At 47.6% G+C, this 11791-nt stretch overlaps 1 protein-coding gene across 1 annotated transcript in view; it reads left to right on the top strand.

Moving 5' to 3' along the window:
• Positions 1 to 11791, top strand: part of LOC130112920 (uncharacterized) — a 16728-nt gene that overhangs the window by 1380 nt on the left and 3557 nt on the right. The window contains exons 3-4 of the mRNA XM_056280445.1: positions 42 to 174; positions 5409 to 5555. Of these exons, the coding sequence (XP_056136420.1) occupies positions 42 to 174; positions 5409 to 5555 (280 nt within the window). The remainder of the gene's footprint in view (positions 1 to 41; positions 175 to 5408; positions 5556 to 11791) is intronic.

Raw genomic sequence — 11791 nt, 5'->3', positions numbered from 1 at the left:
GACGAATAGAAGGCTTTACAATAGACATCTTGTGGTTACAGGTTCAGAGCAGGAGGAGTGGCGCCCCCGTGTGGGCAGGTTGACAACGCAGAGCTGTGAACCAAGTCAGGAGAGCTACTGCCTCAACAACGGCCAGTGCATGCTGCTGGTGGACCTGAACCAGCACCACTGCAAGTGAGGTTCTACACACGTGTGTGTGTGTGTGTGTGTGTGGGGGGGGTATGTGTGGGTGTGGATGGGTGGGTATGTGAGGATGGGGGGTATGTGTGGGTGTGGATGAGTGGGTATGTGAGGATGGGTGGATGTGGATGAGTGGGTATGTGAGGGTGGGGGGGTATGTGTGGGTTTGGATGGGTGGGTATGTGAGGGTGGGGGGGTATGTGTGGGTGTGGATGGGTGGGTATGTGGGGGTGGGTGTGGATGGGTGGGTATGGGTGGGTGGGTATGTGAGGGTGGGGGGGTATGTGTGGGTGTGGATGGGTGGGTATGTGAGGTTGGGTGGGTATGTGGGGGTGGGTGTGGATGGGTGGGTATGGGTGGGTGTGAGCAGGTTAAAAACAGTGTAAAATGGTAGTCCGTGGTGGTGTAGCGGTCTAAGCATCGGCTTGGTGTGGATGCAGTTGCCCACTGGGGACGGGGGTTCGCGCCCCGGTCTCGTCAGATCCGACTATGGCCGGACTCGATGAAGCAGCAATAATTGGCAGCGCTGTCTTCGGGAGGGGGGCGGAGTCGGCATGTGTTCGTCTCTGTGTGTGTGGGGGGGGGGAGTGGTTCGGCCTGGAGTCGTCTCGTCACGGAAGTGGGGAGGTGTCTCCTTGGAGACTGCCGGACGGAGAGATGCAGTTGGAGAAGGCATGCAGTACGAGGGTGGTGTTTGAACTAGAATAGGGATCGATTGGCCACTAAACTGGGAGAAAAAGGGAAACATCAGAAGAAATCCCCCAATGTGAAATGAAAACGGACTTCTTCAGCTCGTTAGCTCATTTCTCTATTCATATCCTGCACCTATTAAACAAATTATGCCAAACAACAACAACAAAATTGTGTCTTGTAGTTATTTTTCATCCAAATCTCCTCACATTAACTTCCTCTACACAGTCAAGTCTCTGTGATTTCGTCACCAAGTCTATCAAGCCAGCAATATTATGGCCAATACCATGGACGGGTTTCCTCTTTACAAATATTACTGGGTGCGTGCGCAGCCAGGGGGCCAAACCGCTTTGGTAGCTCTCAAAAGATCACGAGACGCTTAATCTTTGGAGAGCTACCGAAGCGGTTCAACAATGAACCTGTCCCAGCCGTCCTTTTGGCGGATACTGCGCGTCCTCTCTGCTGTAGCTGAGCTCTAGCTTGCTTAAAATCTCTGCGCTGCAGCTGCTTTCTGCCCCCTAGTTGCGCACGCATCTCTGTGATGACGTTGCACGGAAGCCCTCCTATTGTAAAGACCACGGATGACTAGACTCGCTAGCCCTTGGCTAATGGGTCGTACCCTTTAGTCTAGTGGTCACCAAGCCTGCTCCTGCGGAGCTACCGTCCTGCCGGTTTTCACTCCAACCCTAATTCAACTCGCCTGATGCTACTGATTACCTACTTACCACGACCTGGATTAGTTGAGTCAAGTGTGTTAAATTAGGGTTGGAGTGAAAACCGGCAGGACGGTAGCTCTCCAGGAGCAGGCTTGGTGACCACTGCTTCAGTCGACTGGTTAACGTAGTCGCCCGTGGTGCGGGAGACCTGGGTTCGCGTCCCGGCTGCGGCGGTTCCCTGCTGCACCGCCCCCCCCTCCGATTTCGCTACATCGGTGTCAGAAGTGGGACGGTGGGACGGTGAGGCCCTGGGAAGCGGGGCGCCCAGGGGCGTGAGGGAGGTGGTATGCTGAAGCGAAGGAAGGGGGCCGGATGACTCGCTAACCCTTGGCTAACGGGTCGGACCCTTTAGTTGACTGGTTAACGTAGTCGCCCGTGGTGCGGGAGACCCAGGTTCGTGTCCCGGCTGCGGCGGTTCCCGGCTGCCCCCTGAATTCGCTACTACTACTACTTTCGGCTGCTCCCGTTAGGGGTCGCCACAGCGGATAATCCGTTTCCATTTCTTCCTGTCTTCTGCGTCTTCCTCTGTCACACCAGCCACCTGCATGTCTTCCCTCACCACATCCATAAACCTCCTCTTTGGCCTTCCTCTTCTCCTCTTCCCTGGCAGCTCCATATTCAGCATCCTTCTCCCAATATACTCAGCATCTCTCCTCCACACATGTCCAAGCCATCTCAATCTTGCCTCTCTTGCTTTGTCTCCAAACCGTCCAACCTGAGCTGTCCCTCTAATATAATCATTCCTAATCCTGTCCTTCTTCGTTACTCCCAGTGAAAATCTTAGCATCTTCAACTCTGCCACCTCCAGCTCCGCCTCCTGTCTTTTCGTCAGTGCCAATGTCTCCAAACCATATAACATAGCTGGTCTCACAACCATCTTGTAAACTTTCCCTTTAACTCTTGCTGGTGCCCTTCTGTCGCACATCACTCCTGACACTCTTCTCCACCCACTCCAACCTGCCTGCACTCTCTTTTTCACCTCTCTACTGCACTCCCCGTTACTTTGGACAGTTGACCCCAGGTATTTAAACTCAGATGCCTTTGTCACCTCCACTCCTTGCATCCTGACCATTCCACTGTCCTCTCTCTCATTCACGCATAGGTATTCCGTCTTGCTCCTACTGACTTTCATTCCTCTTCTCTCCAGTGCATACCTCCACCTCTCCAGGCTCTCCTCAACCTGCACCCTACTCTCACTACAGATCACAATGTCATCCGCGAACATCATCGTCCATGGAGACTCCTGCCTGATCTTGTCCGTCAACCTGTCCATCACCATTGCAAACAAGAAAGGGCTAAGAGCCGATCCTTGATGTAATCCCACCTCCGCCTTGAACCCATCCGTCATTCCAACCGCACACCTCACCATTGTCACACTTCCCTCATACGTATCCTGCACCACTCCTACATACTTCTCTGCAACTCCTGACTTCCTCATACAATACCACACCTCCTCTCTCGGTACTCTGTCATAAGCTTTCTCTAAATCTACAAAGACACAGTGCAACTCTTTCTGGCCTTCTCTATACTTCTCCATCAACATTCTCAAAGCAAACATCGCATCTGTGGTGCTCTTTCGTGGCATGAAACCATACTGCTGCTCGCTGATCGTCACCTCTCCTCTTAACCTAGCTTCTATTACTCTTTCCCAAATCTTCATGCTGTGGCTGATCAACTTTATACCTCTGTAGTTGTTACAGTTCTGCACATCGCCCTTGTTCTTGAAAATCGGTACCAGTATGCTTCTTCTCCACTCCTCAGGCATCCTCTCACTTTCCAGGATTGTGTTAAACAATCTAGTTAAAAACTCCACTGCCATCTCTCCTAAACATCTCCATGCCTCCACAGGTATGTCATCAGGACCAACTGCCTTTCCATTCTTCATCCTCTTCATAGCTGCCCTCACTTCCTCCTTGCTAATCCGCTGAACTTCCTGATTCACTATCCCTACATCATCCAACCTTCTCTCTCTCTCATTTTCTTCATTCATCAGCCCCTCAAAGTATTCCTTCCACCTTTTTAGAACACTCTCCTCACTTGTCAGCACATTTCCATCTCTATCCTTGATCGCCCTAACTTGCTGCACATCCTTTGCAGCTTGGTCCCTCTGTCTAGCCAATCGGTACAAGTCCTTTTCTCCTTCCTTAGTGTCTAACCTGTCATACAACTCACCATACGCCTTTTCCTTTGCCTTTGCCACCTCTCTCTTTGCTTTACGCTGCATCTCCTTGTACTCCTGTCTACTTTCTTCATCTCTCTGACTATCCCACTTCTTCTTTGCCAACCTTTTCCTCTGTATAATTTGCTGTACTTCCTCATTCCACCACCAAGTCTCCTTGTCTTCCTTCCTCTGTCCTGGTGACACACCAAGTACCTTCCTAGCTGTCTCCCTCACTATTTCTGCAGTGGTTTTCCAGCCATCTAGCAACTCTTCACTACCACCCAGTGCCTGTGTTAACTCCTGCCTGAACTCCACACAACAGTCTTCCTTCTTCAACTTCCACCATTTGATCTTCGGCTGTGTCTTCACTCGCTTCCTCTTCTTGGTCTCCAAAGTCATCCTACAGACCACCATCCGATGCTGCCTAGCTACGTTCTCCCCTGTCACCACCTTGCAGTCTCCAATCCCTTTTAGATGGTGCCTTCTACATAAGATATAGTCCACCTGTGTGCACTTTCCTCCCCTCTTGTACGTCACCCTGTGTTCCTCCCTCTTCTTGAAATATGTATTCACCACAGCCATTTCCATCCTTTTCACAAAACCCACCACCATCTGTCCTTCCACATTTCTCTTCTTGACTCCATACTTTCCCATCACCTCCTCATCACCTCTGTTCCCTTCACCAACATGTCCATTGAAGTCCGCTCCAATCACCACTCTCTCCTCCTTGGGTACCCTCTCCACCATGTCGTCCAACTCATTCCAGAATTCTTCTTTTTCATCCATCTCACACCCAACTTGCGGGGCATATGCGCTGATAACATTCAGCAATAAACCCTCAATTTCCAGCTTCATACTCATCACTCTGTCTGACACTCTCTTCACCTCCAGCACGCTCTTGACATACTCTTCCTTCAGAATTACCCCTACCCCATTACTCCTCCCATTCACACCATGGTAGAAGAGTTTGAACCCACCTCCGATACTCCTGGCCTTACTCCCCTTCCACCTGGTCTCTTGCACACACAGTATGCCTACCTTTCTTCTTTTCATCATGTCAGCCAGCTCTCTCCCTTTACCAGTCATAGTGCCAACATTCAAAGTTCCAACTCTCACCTCCACATGCCTACCCTTCCTCCTCTCTAGCTGCCTCTGGACATGCTTTCCTCCTCTCCTTCTCCTTCGCCCAACAGTAGCATAGTTTCCACCGACACCCTGCTGGTTAACAGTACCGGTGGCGGTCGTTGGTAACCCGGGCCTCGACCGATCCGGTATGTAAGTCTTATTTATGATCCGCATATTTCATTTGGCAAAGATTTTACGCCGGATGCCCTTCCTGACGCAACCCTCCCCATTTGTCCGGGCTTGGGACCGGCACTAAGGATGCACTGGCTTGTGCATCCTCAGTGGCTGGGTTGCCCCCTGAATTCGCTACAATGTCATAAAATGTTTTGCACCGTCCAACCAAATCGCGTCTCACCCAAAATGTTGTCCCGCCCTAATATCCTGTTTTACTCGGAAGTAACGTCACAGGAAAGAAGATCCGCTCTGCATGATGTTTCCGTGTCTTCAACAGGGTGGAGATGTCCAGTCTGTCATGCTTATATCGTGTGTGTGTGTGTGTGTGTGTGTGTGTGTGTGTGTGTGTGTGTGCACCGCAGGTGTGAGAGGGGTTACTATGGTCCCAGGTGTGCTCACCTGGAGCTGGTGTTTCAGCCAATGGGAGAGGAGCAGCTGCTTCTCACCGTGGTCTTTGTGGCGTTACTGATGATCGGCCTCGCCGGAGCGCTGTACTTCTTCTGTAGATGGTGAGGCTGTTGTCAGTGTGTACTATTACTTCTTCTGTGCATGGTGAGGCTGTTGTCAGTGTGTACTATTACTACTTCTGTGCATGGTGAGGCTGTTGTCAGCGTGTACTATTACTTCTTCAGTGCATGGTGAGGCTGTTGTCAGCGTGTACTATTACTTCTTCTGTAGATGGTGAGGCTGTTGTCAGCGTATACTATTACTTCTTCTGTGCATGGTGAGGCTGTTGTCAGTGTGTACTACTACTTCTTCTGTGCATGGTGAGGCTGTTGTCAGCGTGTACTATTACTTCTTCTGTGCATGGTGAGGCTGTTGTCAGCGTGCACTATTACTTCTTCTGTGCATGGTGAGGCTGTTGTCAGCGTGTACGATTACTACTTCTGTGCATGGTGAGGCTGTTGTCAGTGTGTACTATTACTTCTTCTGTGCATGGTGAGGCTGTTGTCAGTGTGTACTATTACTTCTTCTGTGCATGGTGAGGCTGTTGTCAGTGTGTACTACTACTTCTTCTGTGCATGGTGAGGCTGTTGTCAGCGTGTACTATTACTTCTTCTGTGCATGGTGAGGCTGTTGTCAGCGTGCACTATTACTTCTTCTGTAGATGGTGAGGCTGTTGTCAGTGTGTACTATTACTTCTTCTGTAGAGGGTGAGGCTGTTGTCAGTGTGTACTATTACTTCTTCTGTGCATGGTGAGGCTGTTGTCAGTGTGTACTATTACTTCTTCTGTAGATGGTGAGGCTGTTGTCAGTGTGTACTATTGCTTCTTCTGTAGATGGTGAGGCTGTTGTCAGTGTGTACTATTACTTCTGTGCATGTTGAGGCTGTTGTCGGTGTGTACTATTACTTCTGTGCATGGTGAGGCTGTTGTCAGTGTGTACTATTACTTCTTCTGTAGATGGTGAGGCTGTTGTCAGTGTGTACCATTACTTCTGTGCATGGTGAGGCTGTTGTCAGTGTGTACTATTACTTCTGTGCATGGTGAGGCTGTTGTCCGCGTGTACTATTACTTCTTCTGTGCATGGTGAGGCTGTTGTCAGTGTGTACTATTACTTCTTCTGTGCATGATGAGGCTGTTGTCAGTGTGTACTATTACTTCTTCTGTGCATGATGAGGCTGTTGTCAGTGTGTACTATTACTTCTTCTGTGCATGGTGAGGCTGTTGTCAGTGTGTACTATTACTTCTTCTGTGCATGGTGAGGCTGTTGTCAGTGTGTACTATTACTTCTGTGCATGGTGAGGCTGTTGTCCGCGTGTACTATTACTTCTTCTGTGCATGGTGAGGCTGTTGTCAGTGTGTACTATTACTTCTTCTGTGCATGGTGAGGCTGTGTCAGTGTGTACTATTACTACTTCTGTAGATGTGAGGCTGTTGTCAGTGTGTACTATTACTTCTTCTGTAGATGGTGAGGCTGTTGTCAGTGTGTACTATTACTACTTCTGTGCATGGTGAGGCTGTTGTCAGTGTATACTATTACTACTTCTGTGCATGGTGAGGCTGTTGTCAGTGTGTACTATTACTACTTCTGTGCATGGTGAGGCTGTTGTCCGCGTGTACTATTACTTCTTCTGTGCACGGTGAGGCTGTTGTCAGTGTGTAGTATTACTTCTTCTGTGCATGGTGAGGCTGTTGTCAGTGTATACTATTACTACTTCTGTGCATGGTGAGGCTGTTGTCAGTGTGTACTATTACTACTTCTGTGCATGGTGAGGCTGTTGTCCGCGTGTACTATTACTTCTTCTGTGCATGGTGAGGCTGTTGTCAGTGTGTACTATTACTTCTGTGCATGGTGAGGCTGTTGTCAGTGTGTACTATTACTTCTTCTGTGCATGGTGAGGCTGTTGTCAGTGTGTACTATTACTACTTCTGTGGATGGTGAGGCTGTTGTCAGTGTGTACTATTACTTCTTCTGTGCATGGTGAGGCTGTTGTCAGTGTGTACTATTACTTCTTCTATGCATGGTGAGGCTGTTGTCAGTGTGTACTATTACTTCTTCTGTGCATGGTGAGGCTGTTGTCAGTGTGTACTATTACTTCTTCTGTGCATGGTGAGGCTGTTGTCAGTGTGTACTATTACTACTTCTGTGCATGGTGAGGCTGTTGTCAGTGTGTACTATTACTTCTTCTGTGCATGGTGAGGCTGTTGTCAGTGTGTACTATTACTTCTGTGCATGGTGAGGCTGTTGTCAGTGTGTACTATTACTTCTTCTGTGCATGATGAGGCTTTTGTCAGTGTGTACTATTACTTCTTCTGTGCATGGTGAGGCTGTTGTCAGTGTGTACTATTACTTCTTCTGTGCATGGTGAGGCTGTTGTCAGTGTGTACTATTACTTCTTCTGTGCATGGTGAGGCTGTTGTCAGTGTGTACTATTACTACTTCTGTGGATGGTGAGGCTGTTGTCAGTGTGTACTATTACTTCTTCTGTGCATGGTGAGGCTGTTGTCAGTGTGTACTATTACTTCTGTGCATGGTGAGGCTGTTGTCCGCGTGTACTATTACTTCTTCTGTGCATGGTGAGGCTGTTGTCAGTGTGTACTATTACTTCTTCTGTGCATGGTGAGGCTGTGTCAGTGTGTACTATTACTACTTCTGTAGATGGTGAGGCTGTTGTCAGTGTGTACTATTACTTCTTCTGTAGATGGTGAGGCTGTTGTCAGTGTGTACTATTACTACTTCTGTGCATGGTGAGGCTGTTGTCAGTGTATACTATTACTACTTCTGTGCATGGTGAGGCTGTTGTCAGTGTGTACTATTACTACTTCTGTGCATGGTGAGGCTGTTGTCCGCGTGTACTATTACTTCTTCTGTGCACGGTGAGGCTGTTGTCAGTGTGTAGTATTACTTCTTCTGTGCATGGTGAGGCTGTTGTCAGTGTATACTATTACTACTTCTGTGGATGGTGAGGCTGTTGTCAGTGTGTACTATTACTTCTTCTGTGCATGGTGAGGCTGTTGTCAGTGTGTACTATTACTTCTTCTGTGCATGGTGAGGCTGTTGTCAGTGTGTACTATTACTTCTGTGCATGGTGAGGCTGTTGTCAGTGTGTACTATTACTTCTTCTGTGCATGATGAGGCTTTTGTCAGTGTGTACTATTACTTCTTCTGTGCATGGTGAGGCTGTTGTCAGTGTGTACTATTACTTCTTCTGTGCATGGTGAGGCTGTTGTCAGTGTGTACTATTACTTCTTCTGTGCATGGTGAGGCTGTTGTCAGTGTGTACTATTACTTCTTCTGTGCATGATGAGGCTGTTGTCAGTGTGTACTATTACTTCTTCTGTGCATGGTGAGGCTGTTGTCAGTGTGTACTATTACTTCTGTGCATGGTGAGGCTGTGTCAGTGTGTACTATTACTACTTCTGTAGATGGTGAGGCTGTTGTCCGTGTGTACTATTACTTCTTCTGTGCATGGTGAGGCTGTTGTCAGTGTGTACTATTACTTCTTCTGTGCATGGCGAGGCTGTTGTCAGTGTGTACTATTACTTCTTCTGTGCATGATGAGGCTGTTGTCAGTGTGTACTATTACTTCTTCTGTGCATGGTGAGGCTGTTGTCAGTGTGTACTATTACTTCTTCTGTGCATGGTGAGGCTGTTGTCAGTGTGTACTATTACTTCTTCTGTGCATGGTGAGGCTGTTGTCAGTGTGTACTATTACTTCTGTGCATGGTGAGGCTGTGTCAGTGTGTACTATTACTACTTCTGTAGATGGTGAGGCTGTTGTCCGTGTGTACTATTACTTCTTCTGTGCATGGTGAGGCTGTGTCAGTGTGTACTATTACTACTTCTGTAGACGGTGAGGCTGTTGTCCATGTGTACTATTACTTCTTCTGTGCATGGTGAGGCTGTTGTCAGTGTGTACTATTACTTCTTCTGTGCATGGTGAGGCTGTTGTCAGTGTGTACTATTACTTCTTCTGTGCATGGTGAGGCTGTTGTCAGTGTGTACTATTACTTCTTCTGTGCATGGTGAGGCTGTTGTCAGTGTGTACTATTACTACTTCTGTGCATGGTGAGGCTGTTGTCAGTGTGTACTATTACTTCTTCTGTGCATGGTGAGGCTGTTGTCAGTGTGTACTATTACTTCTGTGCATGGTGAGGCTGTTGTCAGTGTGTACTATTACTTCTTCTGTGCATGATGAGGCTTTTGTCAGTGTGTACTATTACTTCTTCTGTGCATGGTGAGGCTGTTGTCAGTGTGTACTATTACTTCTTCTGTGCATGGTGAGGCTGTTGTCAGTGTGTACTATTACTTCTTCTGTGCATGGTGAGGCTGTTGTCAGTGTGTACTATTACTACTTCTGTGGATGGTGAGGCTGTTGTCAGTGTGTACTATTACTTCTTCTGTGCATGGTGAGGCTGTTGTCAGTGTGTACTATTACTTCTGTGCATGGTGAGGCTGTTGTCCGCGTGTACTATTACTTCTTCTGTGCATGGTGAGGCTGTTGTCAGTGTGTACTATTACTTCTTCTGTGCATGGTGAGGCTGTGTCAGTGTGTACTATTACTACTTCTGTAGATGGTGAGGCTGTTGTCAGTGTGTACTATTACTTCTTCTGTAGATGGTGAGGCTGTTGTCAGTGTGTACTATTACTACTTCTGTGCATGGTGAGGCTGTTGTCAGTGTATACTATTACTACTTCTGTGCATGGTGAGGCTGTTGTCAGTGTGTACTATTACTACTTCTGTGCATGGTGAGGCTGTTGTCCGCGTGTACTATTACTTCTTCTGTGCACGGTGAGGCTGTTGTCAGTGTGTAGTATTACTTCTTCTGTGCATGGTGAGGCTGTTGTCAGTGTATACTATTACTACTTCTGTGGATGGTGAGGCTGTTGTCAGTGTGTACTATTACTTCTTCTGTGCATGGTGAGGCTGTTGTCAGTGTGTACTATTACTTCTTCTGTGCATGGTGAGGCTGTTGTCAGTGTGTACTATTACTTCTGTGCATGGTGAGGCTGTTGTCAGTGTGTACTATTACTTCTTCTGTGCATGATGAGGCTTTTGTCAGTGTGTACTATTACTTCTTCTGTGCATGGTGAGGCTGTTGTCAGTGTGTACTATTACTTCTTCTGTGCATGGTGAGGCTGTTGTCAGTGTGTACTATTACTTCTTCTGTGCATGGTGAGGCTGTTGTCAGTGTGTACTATTACTTCTTCTGTGCATGATGAGGCTGTTGTCAGTGTGTACTATTACTTCTTCTGTGCATGGTGAGGCTGTTGTCAGTGTGTACTATTACTTCTGTGCATGGTGAGGCTGTGTCAGTGTGTACTATTACTACTTCTGTAGATGGTGAGGCTGTTGTCCGTGTGTACTATTACTTCTTCTGTGCATGGTGAGGCTGTTGTCAGTGTGTACTATTACTTCTTCTGTGCATGGTGAGGCTGTTGTCAGTGTGTACTATTACTTCTTCTGTGCATGATGAGGCTGTTGTCAGTGTGTACTATTACTTCTTCTGTGCATGGTGAGGCTGTTGTCAGTGTGTACTATTACTTCTTCTGTGCATGGTGAGGCTGTGTCAGTGTGTACTATTACTACTTCTGTAGATGGTGAGGCTGTTGTCCGTGTGTACTATTACTTCTTCTGTGCATGGTGAGGCTGTTGTCAGTGTGTACTATTACTTCTTCTGTGCATGGTGAGGCTGTTGTCAGTGTGTACTATTACTACTTCTGTAGAGGGTGAGGCTGTTGTCAGTGTGTACTATTACTTCTTCTGTGCATGGTGAGGCTGTTGTCAGTGTGTACTATTACTTCTTCTGTAGATGGTGAGGCTGTTGTCAGTGTGTACTATTGCTTCTTCTGTAGATGGTGAGGCTGTTGTCAGTGTGTACTATTACTTCTGTGCATGGTGAGGCTGTTGTCGGTGTGTACTATTACTTCTGTGCATGGTGAGGCTGTTGTCAGTGTGTACTATTACTTCTTCTGTAGATGGTGAGGCTGTTGTCAGTGTGTACCATTACTTCTGTGCATGGTGAGGCTGTTGTCAGTGTGTACTATTACTTCTGTGCATGGTGAGGCTGTTGTCCGCGTGTACTATTACTTCTTCTGTGCATGGTGAGGCTGTTGTCAGTGTGTACTATTACTTCTTCTGTGCATGATGAGGCTGTTGTCAGTGTGTACTATTACTACTTCTGTGCATGATGAGGCTGTTGTCAGTGTGTACTATTACTTCTTCTGTGCATGGTGAGGCTGTTGTCAGTGTGTACTATTACTACTTCTGTGCATGGTGAGGCTGTTGTCAGTGTGTACT

Source organism: Lampris incognitus, chromosome 1 (assembly GCF_029633865.1).
Source record: "Lampris incognitus isolate fLamInc1 chromosome 1, fLamInc1.hap2, whole genome shotgun sequence".
Classification (NCBI taxonomy): Eukaryota; Metazoa; Chordata; class Actinopteri; order Lampriformes; family Lampridae; genus Lampris; species Lampris incognitus.
Note: the sequence above shows the minus strand (reverse complement) of the source record. Positions and strands in the feature narration are given on the sequence as shown.